At 40.7% G+C, this 25,938-nt stretch overlaps 1 protein-coding gene across 17 annotated transcripts in view; it reads left to right on the forward strand.

Annotated features, from left to right (window-relative positions):
- The window catches only part of L3mbtl3 (L3MBTL histone methyl-lysine binding protein 3), a 109,424-nt gene that overhangs the window by 52,763 nt on the left and 30,723 nt on the right, over positions 1–25,938 (forward strand). For all 17 annotated transcript variants that reach the window (XM_075946996.1, XM_075946987.1, XM_075946938.1 and 14 more), the window contains 5 exons: positions 6,631–6,707; positions 12,565–12,650; positions 14,933–15,043; positions 21,393–21,507; positions 22,926–23,028. In XM_075946996.1, coding sequence (XP_075803111.1) covers positions 6,631–6,707; positions 12,565–12,650; positions 14,933–15,043; positions 21,393–21,507; positions 22,926–23,028 — 492 coding nt within the window. The remainder of the gene's footprint in view (positions 1–6,630; positions 6,708–12,564; positions 12,651–14,932; positions 15,044–21,392; positions 21,508–22,925; positions 23,029–25,938) is intronic.

Genomic DNA, 25,938 nt, shown 5'->3' on the forward strand with positions numbered 1-25,938 from the left:
AGGAAGCATGCCCCCAGTCATTGGTGGTTAGTGTTTAATTGTTAGAACCAACTGTCGTTGTCTTCTGTGACATGTGGAGTGACATCTTCTGAGTTGGGGTTCCCGCGCCTAGATTGTTTCAAGTGTGGTTTCATGGCTGGAGGAAGGCCTCAAACCACTGTGAAGTGCAAAGTGGAAATCGCTGACACTAATCACTTCTCTCTCGGCTCAGAGAAAAAGAAGAAACAAAAGTTTAATCCTCGGGTGACTAAATGGCATCACTTTGATCTTCGCCAATTTACCGTGCTATCAAGAGATCCTCAGCAAAAAGCACATTAATTAATATGAACTATGGAAGAGAGAACTAGGCAACTCAGCCGGATGAAATCTGTAGTTGACTGGTTAAGCAGAGAGTTAAGAAATGATGAGTGGCTGGGGCAGCCACTCGTGCTGTGGGTTAAGGCAGTGGAAGGGGTTGGTGGCATGGCTTACAAAAAACTGTAACTATTGTTTCTGGAAAGAGACGTTGATGCTCCCTTACAGAAGCCCCTGGAAATGCTCTTGCTCAACTCTCTGCTAGGCTTGCATAGGTACATGGTTTTATGTAGTTTTTGACTGTGACATGATAGTACTTACCTGTAATCTATGGGAGGTAGAGGCAGGAGGATTAAGAGATGAAAGCTTCTCAGCAAGTTCAAGGCTAGTCTCAAAACAAATGTCGTACGTAGCCAACAAAACAGACATCTTTCTTTTCAACCCCTGGGGCAAAGGTACTCACTTAGCCTGTTTGTATTTCTATAACATGACCTTCATTTCTTGTTCACTTTAGAATTAAATCATAAGTAACAATTTTTTTCGTGAATTATTTTATTTGTTTCCGAGTCTTTCAAAATGCACTAATCTTGATCCAAATGGATCATAGCAGACTCTGCGATTAATTTTTGCTTCAAGTTTTTTGAAAGGTACTTTTGACATGACCTATGAAAACCTAAATGATCGAAATAGAGAGGTCCAGTGAAAGGCGATTTGCTCTCAGGTCCTTGTTCCTTTTGCTACATTTCTGCCTTTGAACACTAGATGGGACTAAGATGTGGTGAAAGAAATGAGCTTGGAGCCTTCCCACTTTTGAGTGAAGTGTTTGCTACTGACAGAGTATAGGTAAAATAGGTCAGAGTAGGCTATTCTTATCTTTTCTACTGAGATGGTGCCTTTATCTTAAATAGTGAGTTCAATCAATATGTAGTTATAGTTATGAGTAAGACCTTACATAAGATTCAGGTAATACATAATATGTAATACATAAGATTTCCTTAATTATAATTTATAAAGAAATCAGATGAAATCAAAAGTTATCTATTTATTGTCCTTGCCTTGAAATAACCATCATGGGTCTGGCAGATACTTTACAGTTATATTTGATTGACAGCGGAAAGAATTAAACCAACCAGTGTATATTTATTATTATGAAGCTATTTATAAATACTTCCATTTTTCTCCTACAAAGTACTCTTATTGTAATAAGAAAATATAAATTAGTAAAACATCATAGTAATCTATTTAGTAATTTAGTATATCATAACATACCAATATTTTAGAAAGAAAAATAGAATAGTTATTTTATGTGTTAAAATATTATATGCTACCCCATAGATATGTACAGGCTGCTGAAATAGAAATACTTTCTTAAAGGTACTACACCACCAGTAAAAATCCATAACCAAAGTGATTCAGAAAAGCTGAGGGCATCCAAATAGCCCTATTAGTATAATTGTAACAGTACATCATAAGAAATTGTATAAAGTGAGACTTTATACAATAGCTAAAGGCTATGACCTTTAGCTCGCTATTTCCCAAACTGAGTTTTGCAGAACAGTCAGGTTCCATGCAATGTTAAAGGTTTGCTGGATAAAATAGTAAGTATATTGTAACTAACTGCCTCCTGGAAATGCTGCTTTAGAAAATTCTAAACTGGCTTTTTTATAGTATAACTTTATAATCTTTTGATATCCTGTGTACTGAAATTCTCGGAAGTGGAGTATATTGTGTTGTTTTGAAATATCTTGACATGTTATGTGTATTTGGACTCTTGTCAGGTCTGGTCTGGTGTCAGTCTGTCTCTCATCACTGTCTCTCTGTCTCTGTCTCTCGTGTGTGTGTGTGTGTGTGTGTGTGTGTGTGTGTGTGTGTGTGTGTGTGTGTGTGTTTCAGAATACTTGTTATCTTTGAGAGCACAGATGGGGCAAGGTCCCGACCAGTTTTTTAAGAACGATGCTGTGGTGTGCCTGAAGGACTCGTGGTATCTGTAATATTTACTGTAAGCACTCCCTGGTAGAACAGTTTTTATCTTACTGTCTACTTTCCTGGCATCCCAGTGCAGGTTGAATCCACTTCCTGCCTACTGTGTCCGTGCCTGACCACTGGGTGTAGCTAGAGACAGGAACCCTACATGCTGGCTGGTGACCTTCCATTTGTGGCTGTTAAAGTCACCTGAGCCCTCAATCCTAACCTCTCACCTTGTCTACTCCTCCAGACCATATTTCCTTCCGGGTCTCTCCTCTCTCAGATGTCTTACACTCTAACTCTGCCCCCTCTCCAAACAGATGTTTCGTTTTTTATTTAACTGAGAGAAAGCAGTGAGAATAGACTCCCTCTTCCTGCACCTCGCTTGACTCCCCTTCCTGATCTGCAGGTGGGTGACTAGCTCAGAGGCTCCCTTAGGGATCCACTCTCTGACTGCTTCTCCTCCCCTGGGCACCAGCATCTCACCCTCTCTGGTGAATCCTTGCCAGTACACATGTACAGGAAGAGAAATATGTTTGAAACCTGATGTGTCCTTAGCATATGGAATGCCCCGCAGTCCCCACTCCCTTCACGGGCTTTGTTCAGCAGCTATTTCTTTTTTAACTAATGTATACTTCTTGCCTAGTTTTTTTTTTTAAAAAATCCAACTTTTATTTTCCAGTAATTTTAAACTAGAAAATAGAAAATTCCCATATGTACCCTGTCAGGTTTCAAACCTGACAAATGGCCCAGGTGCCTATTTAGCATATCAAAGCAAACGCTGTCCAGCAGGTGCTCCCTGCACTCCTCAGTCCCTTAAGTCAGACACTCACGGCTGTCATACTCTGCCCCTGCCCTAAATGCCTCCAGTCCAGGGGCTGGACTGCCCTTCAGCTCTCCCCTATATAATCCAGCCATTTTGGTTACCCCTCTTCTTTTGGGCCTATTGACTGCTGTAACTGGTTCCCCTCTTTTTCCCTCCCATCCCCTCCCAGTCTCCTCACAGGCTCAGAGTCGTGTCCACTTTAGACTCCCAGACATCCCTGCCTCTGGCTATGCTCTCCCACATATCTGTAATAAACTTTCTTCTCCGCTGTATCTAGAAGCAGTTATGTTTCTTTTCCTTTTTAATTTCTTTTTTTCACTCATCTGGTCCTGAAACCCGGGACCTACCATGTCCTTTCCTTTTCAATCTCTCTCTTTTTTTTCACTCATATCCATCCCATGTATTTCAATTTTCCAACTTAAGCATTAAAACAAATCTTCACTTTTGCTCTTTCATGACCTCCATTTATTCATTATTTATTTATTTTTTGGTTTTTCGAGATAGGATTTTTCTGTAGCTTTGGAGCCAGTCCTGGAACTAGCTCTTGTAGATCAGGCTGGCCTCGAACTCATGGAGATCTGCCTGACTCTGCATCTTGAGTGCTGGGATTAAAGGTGTGTGTGTGTGCGCCACCGCCACCCAGTTCACTGCCCTCATTTATAACTGAAGTTCTTAAATATGCTTTCAGTGTTCGTATCTTCATCGTCTCTCCTTCCATTCTCTCTGAATGCCATTTTGTTCCAGCTTTGAATTATACTCTTGTCACCGATGTAGTTCTTTCCCAAAACCAATTAGGAGACCGAGTCCTGTGTGTAAAAGCAAAGAGCTTTTATTCTTATACAAGTTTGCAAACCTGGACTCTCTGTGAGTCCAATGTATTGGAGTGATTGATGGGAGAGCCCCGAACTCTGCTGGGGTTGGGTTTTCACAGTAGCAAAGGTGGGGGTGAGAAATTTCTAAGGTTCAGGACTGCTGATTGGCTGACATTTGTCTAAGGGTATCCTGGTGAAAAGCAGAGGGTGTGTGCTGACTGGTGATCCTATCTACAGTGGTTGGAACTTTAGGAATTTTCTTTGGAAGGTCTGTACCTGGGTGGGGCCTGGGTGGTCTCAGTTTGTGGTCTTTCTTGGAACCAGGTACTGCCTTAGGGTAAACTACTGAGACTCAAGCCTCTAGTGAGCTTGTCAGGGCTGGGTCCTACACTGTTGACAGGTCCTAGACAAGCCCTTGCTTCTCCCTTGATCTGCAACACCATCACACCCAATTGCTGTCTTCTGCTACTTCACTTGCTAGTCACCTGACATGGACTTCGTCCCCTTCTCTCTCTGGATTGTCTCAAGTCTGCTTGTGGATTAAATATCATCCCAAATGCTGACAACTCCAAAATGGATACTTTGGCCCTGATCTTCTTTATGTGTGAACTCTAGACATGGTTTATTTGACACTCTCTCTCGTTTGTCTAACGGGTATTTGCTAAGCACGCCGATAGCAGGAGCTTTCATCCTCCGCTGGAAATGTCAGAGCCGCCGCTAGCAGTATTTCCCAGCCCAGGAAATGGCAGCTATGGTCTTGTTGCCTATGCCCAGAACCTTGGAGTGAGTGTCCTGACCTCTTCATTCCGCTCACCTCCTATATTAAATGTCCCGACAAATGCTCTTAGTTCTATGCTTACATTGTTCACGTGAACCTGACTGCTCACTGGTTTTACTACCTCCACTCTGGTCCAGGCTTCTATGTTCAATTTGGATCAACTTCTAACTGAGTCTTGCTTCCAGTATGGATTACTGTTTGCCTAATAGTTAAAATCACTTTAAGGCATAAATCAGACTAAGCTACTTAACGCCCGCCACAACGTTCGACTTTACTCTTGATTAAAAGCCTTCACTTTGTTTCAGCTGAATGGGCTTCCGTTCTGGCATTTTGTATTTCTCTGCTTCCTTTCGTCCGTTCTTCCCTCTCCGTGCTACAGCCCTCCTAGGGTCTCCTCTTCAGAACCTTTGGACTTGTCTCTACCCAGAATACTTTCTTTTCTATGTTCGAGGGGTTCACTTCTTTATTTCATCGCATCTTTCAAGTGCTGGCTCAGGTATCGCCTCACGAGAGGCTAGGCTAGAAACAGTGCCTCTGCGCTCAACCTATTTCTTACTTCATGTATCTGCTTTCCTGTGTGCCAACCGTAGCTCATAAATTTAATTAGGCTGTGATGGTCGCAACAGTACTGAACATGTACAAGCCTAAAGTAATTTATTCTCCCGTAACAAGTCTGTAGTATTTACATCGTAACTAGCTATTTTAAGTAACCCTGAGGTGGTTTAAAGTACGCAGGAGGATGCACATACAGTGGATACAAATGTCACACCATTTTATAGAAGGTTCTTGAGCACCTCAGTTGTTATCTTCAGGGGTCCTGGGCTCCATTCCCCTGCAGAGACAGAGGACGGTTACCTTTTATTTCTAAAGTTCCTTTCTACAAGGGCATTTCCTCAGGATCTGCCCAGTGCCTGGCACATCAGTTTTTGACATACTGTCTTCACTTGATATTTAAAAGAATGAGTGAGCAGATACACAGGTGAAGGACTTTGCATGGGAGGTAAGGACTTTACAGAACAAGTGTGGTGAGGAGCAAGGAATGAAAAGCACCAATGTTGTGAGCTGATGGGAGGGCTCTGGGAAATACACGCTTAGTTATAGCGAAGATGATGGGCAGGAGAAAGCAGCAAAGGGAAGAAACGCCTCATTTTAGTCTCTGGTAGCTGCGTTCTGAAGGGTAACAGAAATGGCATGCTGTTACTATTTACGTATTTGTTTATTTGCACTGGGCCTTTTGCTAGTCTATGGGATCTAGAAGAAGCATCCCACACTCCCATTATACGTTAAACCCATTTATACTATGTTTTATATTTATTTTAATTTTTCAAAAACCTCTGCAACAATAGGCTCCCACATGGAGCTCTAAAATTTTTAGTGCTAGTTAATCTCTGTTCCATTGCCCCCTCCCTCTGCCCTGCCCCCACCCTCACCCCATTTAATCCTCGCTCTTTTACGCCTTCCCCTGCACACCACCTGTGTTCTATCCTCCTTGAACACTTCCTACCCAGGGCCCCTGATTTTTGTGGGTACTCTAGCCTGCTGGTTTTGATAGTGATCTTGCCCTTGAGCTTTAGAGATGCTAAATTACTTTTAGCTTTGGTTTTTGCATAGTTTTCTCCCATGATGCTTTCGAATAATGCTCTCCTTTGTACTTTTTCTGCATTTGAGGTTTTAGACTTTAGCGTTTCTTTTTTCCATGGGAAAATAAAACTGTGGTGTCAATTCCATATGATAATTTACCTAGCAAAAATGCATACTATATGTGTGAAAACTTCATACATGTGTTTATATGAAGAATGAAAGCTTCTTTAGCATTTTTTCAAGTTGAATAGATTGTAATAGATAGAACTCTTGAATGTGTTCATAATTGCTAATTAATTTTCCTCTTAAAATTTTCTGACAATATTTGCCTATCTCTCTAGTAACTACAGCTTTTTATTTTATATAACTTGCAGGTGTGAATCGTCCAGTCCACACATTCATCCCGTTGGTTGGTGTAAAGAACACAGAAGAACCCTCATTACCCCACCAGGTTTGGATTTATAATGTGTCTTTATGTTTTCCATGTACTTGCGGAGCTGACCACATTTTTCTCTAAAGAGCCAGATAATAGATACTTTGAATTTGGTGTGCCCTGGAGTCCCTGTCACAATTGCTCAGCTCAGTTGTAGTGCAAAAGCAGCTGTAGGAAATAAGTAAACACATAAATGTGAGTGTTTGCAGTTTTCCTTTACAAAGTCCTGCAGCCGACATCAGGCGGAAACTCGCTGACCCCTGATAGCGAGCGCCTCAGCTGTATTCAACACTGGCATCGTCAACATCCCAACCTTAGTTTATCATCTTCCTTGACAAAGTTTGTAAAGATGTCTTTCTGTTTTCAACTTGCAATTCATTTTTGGACTTCATTTATATTAGTGTACAGTCGCTAAACTTGGGCAGATAAACAAAGTAGATTTGGTGCTGAAGGCAGAGCATGGACCGCATTGTTGGGTTCAGTTCTCTCAGGTGTCCTGTTGAAGTGACAGCCTGTGACTTTATGCTTTTCTACTAAATTCAGAGTGTACACCCCCTTTTTTTTTTGTTTAGGTTGCTGTGGTTTCTGGTTCCAACATAGGTTTTTGTAGCTTGTGCTAGCTAGTATCTCTGTTCCCTGAAGCTTTGGGGGGAGGGGGTGCTTCAGCTGTTTGCCAGTAGCTGTGGAGTCTTCTTATTTTACTGCTTTCTCTTTGACAAGAAACAATGTAACTGCTGGTAAATAGTGTCCTTGTGGTTTTATGTGCCCAAGAACAGATTCATCACCGTCCTCCTATAAGAACTATTTGAATGTCTCTGTTGAAAGTGCCATGGTCCCTACAGGTAGGAAAAGGCAGGATCATCAGCTGACATGAACCCCTACTGCTCAGGAGCTGGTGCTCAGTGGATATTAGAGTAAAGCAGACCACCTTGATCACAGAGAAAGAAAATGAGACCTGGGTTTCCGGGCAGCTAGTCTGTGGATGGAGCCTGCAGTGTATAAGATCAGCTTCTTGATATAGTTCCATTCCATTCAAACAGCCATCTGTGTAAGATTCATCCCCAGTTCCTTAGTCCAGGGCCACACCCGGACTGCCTGATTACTTCTTACAAGGGAACCCACCATTCTTATCACCTGCAAACCTAATCCTTTCTACTTTCAAAGATGTTTGTAGGTGGAAGGGAAGAAAGGGGAGAAATGACTCATTTTCATGGCCAGTTTGAAGACGAGAGAGGCAGAAGTAGCATAGAGTTAAAATAGAATATTAATAGTTCTATGGCTCAAACCTGTGCCGCCTCATTGTAGGCTGGTGATCGCAGAGTTGGTTCTCTGCAGCACCACCGCCTAACCTGCTGTGAGGAGTTCTGTTATTTCCCAGTTTAATATCAGTTCTGTCATGTACACTACTATTTCCGTCATCATCAGCGTCCGGTAAACAGTGAACCAGTGACTAACCGGTTCCCGATACTGTCCCTGGGAAGGGATGAGCGTGGTGTTGCATTAACTTCATCTTTGAGGCCCAAGCCAAGTCATCCATCACCTTTCATACACTTTTATAACGGAATGGAAGAAAATAACAATTTTTTTGACAAGCTTTTAAAAGTTCAGAGCTGCATGTGAAGATGTCCAAATATCATATAGTATGTTTTTAAAGGCACAGGAGACTGTACACCAAAGATGATGAAAATGATACATTCAGTATTACATAAATACTACAAAATGTAAGAGCAAAGCTAACAATGAGGAATCCCAGTCAAATGTGAACCTAGTTCACCAGGGATGTGCTTGTATGGTTCTTTACAGAGATGTACTCTCTCTCTCTCTCTCTGGTTCCTTTGCCTATAAGGGCTCAGTCTCACCTCTTGTCTGAAAAGAAGCATCTACGCACTCAGTTTCCTTGGACAACTCTTCTATCAGCATTGCTGTCTCATGCACAGCCCGTCCATCTGACCAGTTCTCCTGGCTACACTGTGCTCACATCCTGTACATATGCCTGTCTGTATTGTACCTTCTTTGAAATTAAAATCTTTGCCTTTTAAAAATAATTTTGAATATATATATATATACATACATAAATGTGCATTTATAAATTGAAATCAAGGCACTGCATATGAAAGAAAATATGTGATACATGTCTGAGTCTGGTTTATTTTACTCACGTAGTGGTCTCTTTCCACCCAGATTCCTAAGACTGTCATAATTTTATTCCTCCTTAGCAGAAATTCCACTGTGCGTCCATGCCACATTTCTTTATGCATCTGATGATGGGCCTCTAGACTGGTTCTGTATTTTGGCTAATATGGTTAGTTTAGCTCTAGAGACAATGCTTGTGTCTCGGTGGTATCCAGACTTGGACTTTGTCCAGTTTTTAAAAGGACAGAGTTGCCCATGGAGTAAGAATGACTTGGCCTCATCGTAGTCCCGTTCCTAGACTGCAGAGGGACTGTCACACTGACGTCCGTGATGGCTGCGCCAGTGTGTGTTCCCACCAGTGGTGTGTAAGGGTGTCTTATTCTCACCAGTATCTGTTAATTTGCTTTATTGATGTTGCTCATTTTGACATTAAGGTTTTTAAAGGTCTTATCTGAGGCTGTTCATTTTTATGCAGAGTGAAAGACAAGGACCTAGTTTCATTCTCTTTTGTTTTGAGAACTTTTATGTCTCCGTTCACCAGGAGAACTGGTTTGTGGTTTTTCTTTGTGTTGTGTGGCTTTACCAGGTTTGAGTATCAAGTGTGTTGGCTTCATGAAGTGAGTATGGTAGTGGATCAACAGTTTGAGAAGTGCTGGTTTGAGTTTTTCCTGAAAGATTTAGAAAACATTAGCAGTTCGTCTGGTCTGGGCTCCCTTTGCTGAGAGACGCTGTGTCTCTGCTTCAGTCCTATGACTAGGAGTGCATCTGTTTGGTCATTCACAGCGTTTCCTTTCCTTTGGGTGACTTGTCCATATCTTGGATTTTTTTCCCCTAGAGTTCTATTGTAATACTTCTAAGGATTTATTTGTAGTCTGTTTTTACCTCTGTTTCATCTCTAATTATTTTTATTGTGCGTCTTCTGGTTAATTCTGCTAAAAAAATTTTTCAATCAGGTTTATTTTTTCAGATAACCAACTCTTTGCTCGCGTGACTGAATATGTTGTTCCTCAGTTTCCATTTTATTAATTTCTCCTGGGATCTTTATTATATCTTCTCATTTACCACAGTGGGGTTTGCTTTGTCTCTTTCTAAGAACTTATGGTCTATTGGGTAATTTATTTGGAATGTTTCTATGTTTCTGATTTTTTTTTTTGGGGGGGGTGGATTTTTGGTGTTGGAGCCTGTCCTGGAAGTAGCTCTTGTAGACCAGGCTGGCCTTGAACTCACATAGATCCACTGCTTTTTTTTATGTTTATTTGTTTGTTTATTTTGTTATGTATATGAGAGTTCTGTCTGCATGTACACCTGCATGCCAGAAGAGGGCATCAGATCCCATTACAGATAGTTGTGAGCCACCATGTGGCTGCTGGAAATTGAACCCGGGGTTCTGGAAGGACAGCCAGTGCTCTCAATTGTTGAGTTATCTCTCCAGCACTCTGGGTTTTTTGTTTTCGTTTTTAATGTAAGTTCTCACAGTTGTAAACTTCCCTCTTAGAGCTGCCTTAGCTGTGTTCAACAGTTTTAGTAAACTGTGCTTCATGTTCATTTTAGGAACTTTTCAATTTTCTTTCCTCATTTCTTCAATAACCCCACTGTTCATTCAAGAATATATTGTTCAGTTTCCAAGTATGTATGGATTCTGTGATTTCTCTTGCTGTTGGTTTTTAGTTTTATTCCATTGTTATTTGATAAGATATACAAATAATTTTGATATAATTATGTGTGTGTGTTAATTGCATACAACCACTTTTATTTTTAGTTTTCTAAATTATATCTTAATCCATGTTTGGTTTTAAGTTCAAAATGAAATGGTGACAGCCATAGTTTTCACCCTTCACAATTTAAAGGTTTGTTAGCTTTTTCTGTTTATCCTGTCATTTTAGAGAATGCTCTGATTGAAGTTAAAACGTGCTAGGTAAGGTCATTAAATATTCTGTAAAATGCATGTGTATGTATAGACTTGCATATTTCCTTTTTAATTACTTTGAAACATCCTTCAATGGGGAGAAGTTCCAAGACTACTTCCAAACTCATCTGTACTTTGACATTCCTGCTGGACAGCTGTCCCCACAATGCCATTTATACAAACACATCTTGTGCTGCAGTCAGCTACAGATTCTTCCAGTCCCCAGTCAGAGTCTCCTTGACAATTACAGCCTTTGTATGCGTGAGACTTGCAGACTAATCGTTTGAGTATGATTGACATTTCCTTATGGCTGGATCCAAGTTGTGCATTTGTTTGTTTTGTTTTTGAGATGGTGATGCCAAGTAGCCTTGCTGGCCTGGAGTTCACGATGTAGACCATGTTGGTCTCAAACTCACAGAGATGCCCCTGCCTCTGCCTCTCGAGTGCCGCGACTAGAGGAAAGCACCCTTATGCCCATCTCCAAGTTGTGTTTTTTTTTTGACGAATATCAGTGTTTTTATTGTAATTCTCTCAAGGGCACAGCATTTCAGTCTGTCTTTTTTACCATGAATTATTCAAAGAGATATTTGCTAGTCTCTTCTCCCAGTACTTTTTTCTAGTGTTCTTTGAGATCTTTTAATTACCTCCTATCTCATCTGTCTTTCAGTAGTTATACCATCTGTTAATATTTCTATTTGAAACTAATTACTATTCTAAGTTGACAAATGTTAATGGGTAATGGTAATTTTTCTTACTCCATCTATTTTTGTATAGAATTAATTGATGTTCTTCTGCAAACATTAGCTTTTTCATTTCCCACTTATTCCTCCAGTTAATTCATTTAATGGAACTGTAGAACACTAACTTTAACCAAGAAGAGTTCAGTGTTGATTTTCATGTGGATCATTTAAAGATGTACCCAGCAAGAGCTCCTTTCAGCTGGCTTCTACCTCCTTTTCCACACACTTGTCTCAGTTTCTGCAAACTGCTGTCTGGAAAAGCTAGGAGTATCTTTCGTACACTCACTCATCTTGATCCAGCCCTACAGCCATTCTTTCCAGGGATTTTTTTTTTTTATAAGTGGAGAGTGCTATATAGAAGCCTTGATCTGGCTGCTGTTTACCCACAGCTGGTCAGGTGATGTTCCACTCGGGTATCTCAGTGGCTGTAGAAATGGGCATCTGTAAGCATATGAAGGACTTTGTGTTCTTTTCTATTTTGGCACTAGTGTATGCTAAAAAAACCTTCTCATTGGTACCGTTCAAGTCTCAAACTATTGGCTTCATTTTACTTTTCTTCTATCCCTGTTTATACCTGTTTTTCAGTTGGGCAGAAACCTGGCTTCCATTATAACTAATCCATTTGCAGATTTTGTAAGTTCCCTTCATGTGTTAAATTTTGCACCCTAATAGGCCACTGTTGTGCCTGCCTGATGGATCCGGGGCTCTATAGGAAACAGAAGGCAGCAGGGAGAGGCAGGGGGGTTATTTTTATACACACTTTAAAAAATATTCTGTGATATAGGCATGTTTCTTTATTTAGTTTAATAAAGGAGAAGCTATCTGAAATATTTCATAAATAACACTTGTAAATCCTATGTATTAGTTCACTATTTTAATAAAGATACTTTGTATAATCTCATCTAAAAACTGAAAGTTGGAATAAAACTCATCACTGTGAGAGACAGTTCTGGAAGAGAATGGCTTCCCTGTGGATCTGAGCAAGTCTTTCCTGGGCTAGCACACTGACGGATCATGATTTTTATGGGACACCTTGTTACTCTCAGTCTCCTTTCACGACACCCTCATAGAATTCATGTTTCTCTTTGTTTCCTAGGCTATTCGCACGTGAAACACTTTTCTTGGGATAAGTATTTAGAAGAAACCAATTCTTTACCTGCTCCTGCAAGAGCTTTCAAAGTGGTGAGTGAATTTGCTTTGTACTCTTGATTTGTGTGCTTCGATGATTCTGTTGATTCGCAGACATTTAAGAAACTGGTCAGCAGGCATGGCAATAAGAAAAAGCAGCAGGTTAAAGGAGATGCTTTCAAAGTGTTTGTTTTGGAAGTCCGAACTGTTCCTGTGATTTCTATATATGTGGTTGCACATGTGTTGGGGAGGCAGGCATAGGGGTGGATGCAGAAGAACCTTGAATGTTGTTCCTCAGAGTCTGTCCCTCTCGGTTTTTGAGACAAGGTGTCTCACTTACGTGAAACTTGCCAAGTGGGTTGGGTTGGCTAGTGTGAGCCACAGAGATCTGCTTGCCTCCACCTCCCCAGCTGGGATCTTAGGTGCACCACCATGCCCGCTTTGTAAATGTGGGTTCTCGGAAGAAAGCATGCAAAGCAAACACTTTACCAACTGAAATAGCTCCCAGCTCCTCAAATATATTACTTTATACTTTGTATTTTTCTCATGAATTTATGGGGGAAAAATAATTATGTTAAATAATTTTGTAAGAATTGGACCCTGGCCGGGCGATGGTGGCGCACACCTTTAATCCCAGCACTCGGGAGGCAGAGGCAGGCGGATCTCTGTGAGTTCGAGACCAGCCTGGTCTACAGAGCTAGTTCCAGGCAGGACAGGCTCCAAAGCCACAGAGAAACACTGTCTCGAAAAAAACAAACAAACAACAACAAAAAAAAAAAAAAGAATTGAACCCTGGACACTTGTGTGTCATCCTAACATTTGAGAGGCGAATGATCGCTACAATTCAAGGCCAGTCCAGGCTATGTACAAAGATTCTGTTTCAAAATAAAATACTGTTCTTTCAAACATGACTCTGTGTTCTGCAGACAATTTTCTTCTTTAGACGATACTTTAGTACAAAAACTGCTAGAGTTTTTATTGGTGAACTTAATTAGTAAGTACAGTTTAAGGTGACATCATGCATTTTAAAGAGAAACCATAGTAAGTGGAGAGAGAACCTGTGAAAGGATTTTTATGATTCCTCCGACAGATGTTCAGACTTTCGAGTAAGATTGAGGGATGCCGTATTTCTTCTCCCTGTTCTCTACCCTTCCCACATATATATAGGCTTTTAGCCTGGACACGGGCAGCAGGATCAGGCTACAAGTCTGCTGTTGTGTAAGAGTAGAACTAAGGTTTCTGCAGTGTGGCTGTCAAGAATCCTTGCAGGGATTGTTCTGTCCTTCATGTTCTTTTAGATAGTTTATTAAAATCATATTCACCTTGTTCTCCTCTGCCTGCGGCTTTCTCAGAGATGTAACCGTTTCTTCTGAGTGTTTAATCTTTCTTTCCTAGAAGAACTTTTCCATCTTGTTCAGTTGGATTGATGATTTGTTTTAAATTGTCCCCTTTCCACTTGACCACCACTTCTAGATGTTCCTCAGACACTTTGATTTTTCCCTCTTTAAAAAAAAATCCCTTTCTGTGTCAATATTGCTCCTGCAAACATGGTAAGATTGCTAAGACCTGCTGGACGTTCTGTAAGAAATGACAAGCACCAACCCCACAAAGTGGCACATGACAAGAAGGGCAAGGGCTCTTTGTATGCCCAGGGAAAGCAGCTTTATGACAGGAAACAGTGGTTAAGGTGGGCAGACTGTTCTCTGAAAAGGCTAAGATACAAAGGAGGCCCTGCTGAGACTAGAGTGTGACGAGCCCAGCTTCAGATCTAAGAGGATGCTGGCTAGTAAGAGATGCATGCATTTTGAACTGGGAGGCAATAACAAGAGAAAGGGCCAAGTGATCCAGCTCTAAACCAATTTTGTTATGAAGACAATAAAATTATGAGCTTTTATTCACCTCAAAAAGAAAAAAAAAATCCAGGCAGTGGTGGCGCACACCTTTAATCCCAGCGCTCGGGAAGCAGAGGTAGGCGGATCTCTGTGAGTTTAAGGCCAGCCTGGTGTATAAGAACTAGTTCCCAGAACAGCTAGGGCTGTTACACAGAGAAACCCTGTCTCAAAAAAAAATCATGCCTATTGACTTTAATCATTACACAATGTCTAATCTTCCCTGTGACTGATCAAATAGCTATGGCACCTCTGCCTTTCTGTCTTTCCCTAGCTGGGCAGTCAGGCTGTCCCTGTACATGCGTGTTGACCGGTATGTTTGGAGCACCAAGTCACTCAGTGCTAGTCTAAGAACCGGTAACCTACACAGTTCAACTGTTGCTTGCTTACCGGTGCTGTCCATCATCCCGCTCTTCCTCACGACATGGTATTTTCCTGTTATGGCAGAAACCGCCACATGGATTCCAGAAAAAAATGAAGCTTGAAGCTGTAGACAAAAGAAATCCCTTGTTTATCAGAGTAGCAACTGTAGCAGATACAGACGATCACCGGATCAAGGTAAGTGTTCTTGGTCCTGCCTTGATTTGGACCGTTGTTACTTTGTATCTTAAATGGTAACATTACTAGACTGACTATTAGGCAGTGAATTTACGCTCAGTAAGTAAATTACTAAAACCCCGAGATTATGCTCAGGTTTATATCCATCCAAGTGTTTCCTTTACTTGCTCCAAGATATTTTCTCTTCAATTATAAATAACAGTTTCACATTTTGAGTGTGTATTTGGAGAAAATAGATATAACATGTCGAGGTAATGTTCTCTTCAGAAGAAAAAGAAAATAAGGGCATCGTGCTTCTTTTTAAGAGGTTAAATTTTTTTGTTGACCCCACTAGATAAGGTTTATAAAATGTGAGTAAAAATAAATAACTTTATACATAAAATCAGAGTTTTACTGGAATTGGACTAATAGACTTCCAATACCTCTCTATAAGAAAACCAGGGTCTAGAAGATATTGCTAGTTCCATCCTATGTGGTTCAGACGTGTAGGATTCAGATGCAACCCCCAAAGGCTTCATAGGCTTCTGGTTTTACCACTTCTTTTTCTCTTTAGCCAGAATGGTGCTTACCCTACTTTCTTCCTAGGATCAGGTAACTTTTCTGTTAGGAATAATAATGTCTCTAAAAGCAGCAAGCCATTATCAGCATGTGGCAATGAGTTTCTCGGTACACTCGTGCTGATGGACATTTGTAGTTGCTTTCCGTGTGGGCCACGTGAGCCATTAGCACTCTATCGATGAGGCCAGAGCTCAGGCAGATTTGATGAAGCACTTTATTCAGTACTAGAAGGGAAAGAACTCTTTGTTCCAGGCAGCAGGAATCATAACTTCACGTTCATTTTTCAAAATAATAATAAATCATTTCTAATGAGATAATTTATAAGATAGTAAAGTTTAACACAAGATGAAAAGTTATACAAACTGTTATCTCTGTATAATAGTAACGTTAATGTTTAACTCAGTATGTTTAAGGGCCAATCAGTTCAGTCGGGTTTGTAGCACATACCTGTAATTCCAGCAATAGAGAGGCAGAAGCAAAATAGCCAGAGTCTGTCACAGAGGCAAACAAAATGCAATGTAATCATAAATTTTGGAAAATCATATAAAAACTTGAAGCCTGTGTTAACCATTTTCTAGTGTGCTTTTTTTTCTCTTTTTTCCCCCTTTCTTTCTTTGTTTTGTTTTGTCTTGTTGTTTTGCTTTTCAAGTCAGGGTTTTGTAGCCCTAATTGTCCTGGAGCAGGCTGGCCTTGAACTCTGCGTTTCACCTGCCTCTGCCTCCCAGGTACTGGGTTAAAGGATTAAAGGTGCTCCGCCACCACCTGACATTCTTGTGTACTTTTTTCTTCATTAGAGTTGATTGTGGCGTGCAAATCATAACAAAATTGGTGCTTTAGAACTAGATTTTAAATAAGATCAACTTTTAAAGTTACACAGTATTTACTGTTTAATACCTTGAGCATCTCTAGTGGTGAGGAGGTTGTTCCTGCTGGGTGTTGTTGAAGGCAAAGACCAGAATGCATTCTTCTGCTTTGGGGACAGGACATGAAGTAATGTCACATCTGTCTACCTCAGCTATCAGTGACAGTTCTTCTCCAGTTTTTAGAATATTTTCTATGCACTGTTTTTCTCGGTTCAGCTTTCATTGCTGTTATTTTTGAGTCAGGGCGTCACTATGTAGCCCTGGCTTTCCTGGAACTCACTATGTAGACCATCCTGGCCCTGCCTTCTGCGTGCTGAGATTAAAGGCCACTACACCAGCTTCTCAGTTCAATTTTAAGTTGCTTTACTTTTTTCTGTTAATGGATCTTGTGACTTAGATCTTGCTGTGTTTTGTTTTGTTTTTTTCTCCTTCCCGTGTTGTTATTGTGAGTATACTAGCGTTGTTTGTTTCTAAGTCAAGTCTTTTTAAATTACTTTTTTTTTTTTGGCTTTCCTGTAGTCAATGATCTTTTTGTAGCTTGCTCTTTAACCATTTCTAGCTTCTTACTAGATGTTTTTCAGATGCTACAGTAGTTTGATGTCTTGAATCAGAGGCGCGAGTGTGCTTTTTAGCAGCTGATGTCTCTCTCTTTCCTTTGAACTGTTTTTCCCACAACTCTTCAGCCACCTGCTACAGCAGAGTGGGTACTCTCAGCGGGGCGCACAGCCCGCATCCTGAGACTCCTTTTCACTGACGCACTAGACTGTATTTCATTTTCCTGAAAATTACAAAGTATAATGAAATGCCTTGTTTTGCTAGGTGTACTTTTGTCCTGCTGAAACATGTCTTTTTGTGTTTTCCTAAGAAAGGGTATTAGATAAACACCTCTTTGCTCCTTGTATTTGAGAAAATGTTCATCTGCTGGCTTTGTGTTTGATTGTTAGTGCGGCTAGGTGAGATGTTCTAGGGAGGGAGCTTTGACCCTCAGTGTTTCACTGTTTGCTGCATCTCACTCCTGAGAGTTAATCCACAACTACCATAGAGAGGAGCATAGCAGCAGGCATGGTGCTTGAGTAGTAGGAAAGAGAGAGAGCGAGAGCGAGAGCGAGAGAGAGAGAGAGAGAGAGAGAGAGAGAGAGAGGGAGAGAGAGAGAGAGAGAGAGTGCGCGAGAGAGAGAGAGAGAGAGAGAGAGAGAGAGAGAGAGAGAGCGAGAGAGAGAGAGAGAGAGAGAGAGGGAGAGAGAGAGAGGGAGAGAGAGAGAGTGCGCGCGAGAGAGAGAGAGAGAGAGAGAGAGAGAGAGAGAGAGAGAGCGCGAGAGAGAGAGAGCGAGAGAGAGAGAGAGCGAGAGAGAGAGAGAGCGAGAGAGAGAGAGAGAGAGAGCGAGAGAGAGAGAGAGCGAGAGAGAGAGAGAGAGAGAGAGAGAGAGGGAGAGAGAGAGAGGGAGAGAGAGGGAGAGAGAGAGAGGGAGAGAGAGAGAGAGAGAGAGGGAGAGAGAGAGAGAGCGAGAGAGAGCGAGAGAGAGAGAGTGCGAGAGAGAGAGAGAGAGAGCGAGAGAGAGAGAGAGGGAGAGAGAGAGAGGGAGTGCGCGCGCGCGCGAGAGAGAGAGAGAGCGAGAGAGAGCGAGAGAGAGCGAGAGAGAGAGAGAGAGAGAGAGAGAGAGAGAGAGAGAGTGCGAGCAGAGGGCAGACTTTTGAAGCCTCAGAGCCCATCCCCAGTAACATACCTCTTCAACAAGGCCACAGTTCCACCCACCAGGGAGGGACAAAGCATTCAAATACACGAGGCTCCAGAGACCATTTCATTCAATCGCCACATGTATGACCAGGTCTGTAGTGGGACAGCATTATAGACATTCTCATTTCTCTTTTATTATGTAAATTTTTCATGCTGAATGCTGATCTTGCACCTTATTATTCCTTTTTTGGAATTTAGTTTTATCTTTGACAGTTTCGTTCATGTATATGATTAGTTTTCGTCAGTTTACCCCTTTGGTAGCCTTTATCATCCCACTTCTTCTGAATCCTCTTCACGAGGCCTTCCTTCTATTGTCATGTCTGTTACAGTATGTGACCACCAGGTTTCAGTAGTGTTTCCTGCATAAACATGGGTAGGATGCTAGTTACTTGAACATGGGCAACCTATCAGTGGCCATGTCACTGATGAGCGCAACAGCCCTTCCCCCAGCAACCTGTCAGTAGATCTTCAGGGACTGGTGGGACTCCAGCTTTTCTACTCATTCTACCCCATATTCCTTAATATTCCCTGAGCCTTGGAGAGGGTTCTAGAAATGGCTCATTTGGGTTCCACTTGACCTTCCTTTACTCTTCACATCTTAGCCAGTTACGCATCTCTATGTTAACCACTGTCTGTCATAAGGAGAAACTTCTCTGATGACTACTGAGAGCAGCACCAACCTATGGCTATAAAAATGAGTATTTATAAGCAGTTTGGCCATATGTCCATTTAGCAAAATGGTAGTAATGAAGGCCACCCCTGGGGCCACCAGCTCTTAATCACATTTACAGTAGTAGGCATGAGTTTGCTCCTGGGGACCAGGCCCTGAATCTAAGAAGAAAGTATTGATTACCCCTGTAACGTTCATGCTGCTATTACAACTGAAAGATGAACTCAGATACACATCCCCTTCCTCTTCTCCTCAATGTTTACAAGTAATTATGGTGTTCTTCCAGAGAGCCATTTACTTTGTGAGGATGACCTTATAGCATTTGATTGTTTATATGCAGTAGAAGCAGCATGAGCTGTATGAACATGAAGTCTAGGGTAAAAGAAAGAGAATTGGGAATAGTACCATCACAAGCATCAAAGCTTCATGTTTGAAGTAAAACAAAAATACCTTACTATGGTTAGTTGAAAACCAGAAGGTTTAAAATGAAATTTAACATAAATTATCGTTGCTCATTCTGTGGTAGCCTTGATGCCATAACTGTCTATTTTCAGAAAGTTATGAATATTATTCTCCTTGTTGTTTTGACAATACTTTTGATTAAAGGAAAGGAAACATTCAAAGCTAACAAACCTTAAATGGTGCTTCATATTTTTTGCATGTAAATAATAAATGACTTTCTTTCTGATTCTTGGCCCAGTTCCTTCTGTCTGTCCGTTTACTAGCTACCAATTTATCTCTGTGAGCTCTGTCCTACTTAGTGTGGTATCCATCCATGACTTCTTCCAGGAGAGGCAGTCTTTAGGGCCTTGATTCTAGGAAAACTGACTGATAGTCTTGAGAAATTACATGATTTCTACCCCACATACATATGCATTTGTTTTTAACAACCGCATACTACTTTCCCTAAAAATGGGGAGTTACGTTTTAGTACCAGTTTTGATAAGCCAAAGACAGTATGTTTCAAATGTTCATTCCCTTTGCCACATAGTGCTGCAGACATTATGTCACTGTCGGTGGTCTGCGGAGTTCCCTTTATGCTTCTGCTTCCAGCAGTCGGGTTCAACAAGATGTGAAACCCTTTTGGGCAGGCTGATAGGAGAATAGTGTCTTGGACTTTTCATTTGTAAGTTTTATGTTGCAAATAGATTGATTGTCTCTTCATATATTTACCAACAATTTAATTTATTTTGTCGATGATGAGTCATTTGTATCTATTTGCCATCTTTCTGTTGCAGTTCTCATTTTTTCGTATTGATAGATTGGGGCTTAGTAAGGAAGAAAGAGCTTTGTCACTTGTATAGCAAGTGTGTTTGGAGGACTTTCATCTTGCTTACGGTGACATTTACTATCTGAAGCTCTACATTTTTATGATATTAAATCGATCAGTGTTGGTTTTTTTATGGCTTAGTTTGGTCTTTTGCCATGATTATACTGTGTTTACTCATGCATTCTTCCAGAATATTTATTATCTTGTAAAGACTGAAAGATTTATACAGTTCCAAAGAGTCCAGTTGACAAATGTGACCGAAAAGTAAAATATATGAAGTACTTCAATATATCCTTTTATTGTAAAAAGATAATGTATATTATATATACATAATATTTATATTATATATATTACGTGTGTGTATGTAATGTATATAAACTAAAAGGCTGTGCACTGATAACTAGTGACATTCCCTAAAAGGCCATCACTCTGTACTTTAGAGACCAGTAACAAAGTCACCTGTGATCACTTTGTAATCTATCTTGAGAAATACTATGGTTATTTACAAGAAAGACTGTTTGGGGGCTGGAGAGATGACTCAGCAGTTAAGAACACTAGCTGCTCTTCTGCAGGGCACAGATTTAACCCCAGCCCTCACATGGAGGCTCACAACTATCTTTAGCTACAGTTCTGGGGATTCAGTGCCCTCTTCGGGATTCTGTGGGCTTCAGACAAGCATGTGCTTACACAGACATCCATGTAGGCAAAACACCCATACATATAAAATAAAAATACATAAGTCTTTATAAAAGAGAAAGACTTTTAAAATGGAATGGTTCGGGGATATTTTATTAGTTGGATGTGTTTGTAGCAAGCGATGTACTTTAAAAAAAATCTTACTTTATATTTACCTAAAAGGTCTTCCTTTCCGCTCTTCCCCTTTTCCCCTCCAGTTCCCTGATTTTTAAATCACCTCAACTGTGTTTGTGAGTGTTTCGTTTGCTTGTTTGAAGATGTTATTCATGTTCCTATTCTTCGTTTGCTAACAGCGTTTAAGGATATGTATAGTAAACCTACAGAGCAGCTGCCTCAGGTGCATCTTTGGGAAGGCAGTTATTGATGTTTCGATAGGCTGTGTGTAGTTGCAAGAGCATCTTTTATCTCGGGTTGTGGAGAGAGGTATTTTAAATAATTGAAGTGATTTATTGAGCATTAAATATACTGGTAATCAGAGGGAAGTATAAAAGGCTCACGCCGTGGGTGGAAGATTTACAGTAGGGATTCTTATGATTCTGTGTTCTCTTGTTATCCAGGTTCATTTTGATGGCTGGAGCAGTTGCTATGACTACTGGATAGATGCAGACTCTCCGGATATTCACCCTGTGGGCTGGTGCTCCAAAACTGGACACCCTCTTCAGGCTCCACTAAGTAAGACACACTCAGATAATCATAACCAATGTTTTCATTTTCTTAAATAATGTGCTTAATTTTTTTGTCTCCTCTTTCTCAATTTTTTTCTATTTCTCCATATATTTTTTTCTCTTTTGATTGCCAGTAGTGTGTCACGTGAGCACACACATGCACATGAGCACATACACACAAAATTATAAAAGAGAAATCATGTTGCCTAAATAAGTAAGGTATGCTGTTTTGAGTTTTGTTTAGAAGTAAACATAACCTTTTACAATTAGTGCTAATTTTTAGAAAATAATTTGCCAGACTATTAAAGTTTCAGTATCCTAATCGTGACCTGATACTATAACCTTGAAAATGTTATCATTGGCAGATCTAAGAAATGTATAAAAAAGGCCACCTTCTGCTTTGTAGTTTATTCTAAATGCAATTCATAGTTCGCTCCGTAAAGATTTAAATTCAGGATGATAAAAAAGCATATACCACACATACACATAGAAAAAGAAAAAGAACATACACCATATCTGTTTTAAAGGATATATACCTTGTATGAGAAAAATATGAAATACAATATGCTATAATCAGTTTTATAAAAAAATAATTGATGTCCTTTCACTGTACTATATGAGAGATTTATGTGTGCTATATTTTGACCGAGGGTGCATAGCCATATCTGTGTGTATTTCTAATTGAAGAACGCCTAAAGTAACAAAGTTGAAAGCAAGTTTTAGTTAAGTAAATTATGGAACGTAGTTTGTATAGATAACATAGCCATAAAGAATATTAATATTGTAAAATGTAAAATTCAACTCCAAAAGTGGAAGAAATTGTTTTAGATACACTTTGGGGTCGTACCATTTGTGAAGTAGAATGACAATCCTCCACTTGATATAGCTGTATATCCACAGGTTGGAGCCATAGCTAGGAGGCGTTCATCCCCAGTGGTGGATGCGAGAGAACAAGCTGCTAATGTTTGTGACTTCCTGTGCAGTCTAGCCCTGGCCACTTAATTGGCTCGGGTGGGTCCAACATAGTGTTTATATTTCATATTCTCCGATCCAGTGTTTGAAGTTTCCACAATGAATATTCTGATGCAGTTTTTCTATTCGATAGCAGTTCTTTCAAATATCTCTATCAAGTCACATTTAAATATCCCTGTTGTCTGACATCTTAAAATAAGGTTAGATCAAAATTTACCATTTCAGTATAAAGGAACATAAACTTTGTGACAGAATGAACCATAGAGAATATCATGAAACTAGAGAGAGTAAAACATTTAAATTTTTACAAGAATTACTTGTTTTTCTAAATGGACACATAGAAACAATCGTTCCAGAAATGAAGTACCTTTTCTACGCTCTACTCTCAGCTTTCTGCTCAACTTCTTGTTGTATTTCCTTTTTTACCTTTTCCTTTCATTATTTTTGTTGCAGGCCCTGCAGAATTAATGGAGCCATCAGAAACCGGGGGATGTCCAACGCTAGGCTGCAGGGGGGTTGGCCACTTTAAAAAATCAAGGTACCTGGGAACTCAGAGGTACGTGTTCACCACCACTTGCATGGGGACTTTTGTGTGTGTTGGGTAGAGGGTGCCTGTTTGCGAATGGAGAAGATAATTTTCTTCCATAAGAAACAGATGTGAGCTTATTTTATATTCAGTCATAGGAAATGTGGTTACCATGGAGACTGTAAAGCCAAAGGATATATCTGAAGTTAAGTCTTCCCGAGAGAACACTCATTCGCTGTTTAAAATAGATTACTTTAGTTATTTGGTAGGTTTTTTGTTTGCTTGATTGATTGGTTGGTTGGTTATTGTTGTTTTAGCTCGGCTAGTTTTACAGATCCTTGGCTTCTAAAATAGTTATTTGGGATTTACCATTAATGAGGGGAGGGCAGGTACTGTTCAAATTATTTAGTGGAATTTGATGTGGCTGGGTGACTTTACAGTTTGAAAAACCAGACTTGTAGGTTAGCAGTGAATATCGCAAAACAATATGACCAAATATAAGGATTTAATGGTCGGAAAAGTGACTTTTCCCCAATGTTGTTTTTTTTTTTTTTTTTTTGTTAACTGTAAGTAACTAGAAAAGAAACCAAAAATACAATTAAAGCATCATGTTCAGGTGATTTGGGATCTTCATAGACATTGAAAAATATTACTGAAATAAATTCCTATGATATAGTGGAACTTCTCAGGGACAAAAGGACCACCCATTTGAATATGTACTAAAATGGTAATAGTTATCAGTTTACATTATGGAAACATGCTAATTGTATTACTCATTGGGAAAATTATTTCTTATTCATCTGGTTTGAGTCTGGCCCTTCAAAATTTTGAAATTATGGGTCAGTGGGTAAGTACCACCAAGCCTGGAAACCCAAGTTCCATCTGGAATCCATATGGTAAAAGGAGAGAGACAGCTCCCGAAAGTTGTCCCCTAACCTCCTCACATGCTATGGCCCCTGTGTCCCTCTCTGTAACATCAAACACATTCAGAAATGTTGCTACCAATTCCTCTAAGAAAGAGTTAATAAGACTTGCAAAATTGGTGTATTGTTTTCACTTGGGTGCAGCGAACTTTCTGCGGCTCTGCCTCCACTGGTGTCGCTTATCTTCCTGGTTTTCCTTCTTGTTTTGACGTTCATTGTGTTCCAGAATAAAAAGTGCACAGACAAGATGATGATTCCGTCTGCAGATACCCATTTTTAAACCCTTAGTGCCACTCGCATGGCTGCAAACCACACATTAATTTAAACTCCGCCGAAGACACTTCAGCTAGAAGTTATTGGCTGTGCCTCACGAAGGCAGCCGAATCACTTTTCAGCCAATAGGTCAGTCCAAGTGCAAGACACAGCCCGCAAGTGTGCAAAACTGCACCCTCAATTGAGACAGTCTTTTTGTTCCGTGGTTTCTTTTGAAGAACAGTTCTTTTTTTCAGTCGGAACATGTAACCTTTATCCAGCATTCGCCTACTTGGTGTTAGAGAGTGTTCTGTGGCCTAATGGGAATAACTGGCTTTCAGAGCCACACCGTTAGAGGAACTTCTTTTCCCACGAGTGTGGTGTGCCCAGTGGAGTGCTCCATAGGTGTAATAACTTGTCTTCTCTAGCCACAGGTGAGGGGAGCTGAAAGGTCTGGCCTTGACCTTTGCCGTCTCCCCACCCCCCACAGCCCTGCTCCGTGACTCGTCCCACACTCAGCCTCCCCACTCACACGAAGTCATTCTAGGTAGAAGACAGAAAATCCCAACTAAAATGAGGGTCTTTGACTCATCTACATTACCACTGTACAGTCCCGTGGTGTTCATTAGACTAAGGCAATTTCCTCAAATTGAAAGGAACGAGCTAAGAAACGTTTAAATTGGGTAAATTCTGACGTGTTGTTAGGATACAGTTCGCTATTCAAAATCTGTCTTTAGCGCCGGAAGGGAACCCACCATACAGCACTGTGCATACTTAATGGCTCTAGAGATGAGAATTCCACACCATGTGCGTAGTCTCGCTGGCAGCTCCTTAGGGCCCAGTAGGAAAGTTTGTGACAGCGAAGTGTGTAGTGACAACCTCGCCACAACCCCTAGCTGCTTGTCTTGACTGCCTTTACCCTGAGGCTCCTCCAGCCCAGCTGCTCCCCCAGTTTAGTGGTTGCCTTTGGGGAATTTCTTGATGGATTGGCTACGACAGGTGGTGTTGTGCTTGTTACCGGGAGGGGTAAATTATGGGGAGATCCGGAGAGTAACTTATGCAGAAATGCGGGAAGGAAACAGAGTAATTGGAACCATGTTCAAGAACTGCCCGTGTTCTTAAAAAAGTGGCAGAAATATAATTTATGACGGAAAAGACAAGGCTTAGCCAGAAAACTATAGTGATTTTCTTGAGCATGCAGGGCATGGCTATCGGGATCTTTGTCTTGTGCAGGGTTGGTGGGCCGGGTCTCTGGACGGAAGAATAAAACTATGAGAACTAATGGCATGGTCCGGGTTCTGCTGTCCGCCCTTCCCAGCCTGTGCACAGATTTTCTCCACTCCTTGTGTAGTCGGTATAATTTACAGTGCTCCACGCTGTCTTCTTGGCAGGACATTAATCCTTAGCGGGCCCGGCCTGTTTTCCATCTCATCAGTACACTTGTGGATTAGCTTGCCGCTTCATCCATATTCTCTGAAAGGTTCATTTCCCTGGCAATTATTTCTGTCCTTGCTGAGAATGCTTTGCTTAGGAAAACATAATGAGAAAATTCTCTTTGGATTAATTTACTGAGAAACTGAATAAATCAAAACATGCATTCTTTACGTGGATAACAAAGAAAGTTGCTCTTTCGGTCAGGTTAGTTTTACGGAGCACGTAAGCAAAAGACTGTGCTTGGCTAGCATTTGCTTGTGACTGTCTCTGAAGATTACAAGTTATGTTTGACCTAAGAAACGTTAGGAGCAGAGTATACATTTGGTAACAC

Source organism: Microtus pennsylvanicus, chromosome 1, assembly GCF_037038515.1.
Source record: "Microtus pennsylvanicus isolate mMicPen1 chromosome 1, mMicPen1.hap1, whole genome shotgun sequence".
Taxonomy (NCBI): Eukaryota; Metazoa; Chordata; class Mammalia; order Rodentia; family Cricetidae; genus Microtus; species Microtus pennsylvanicus.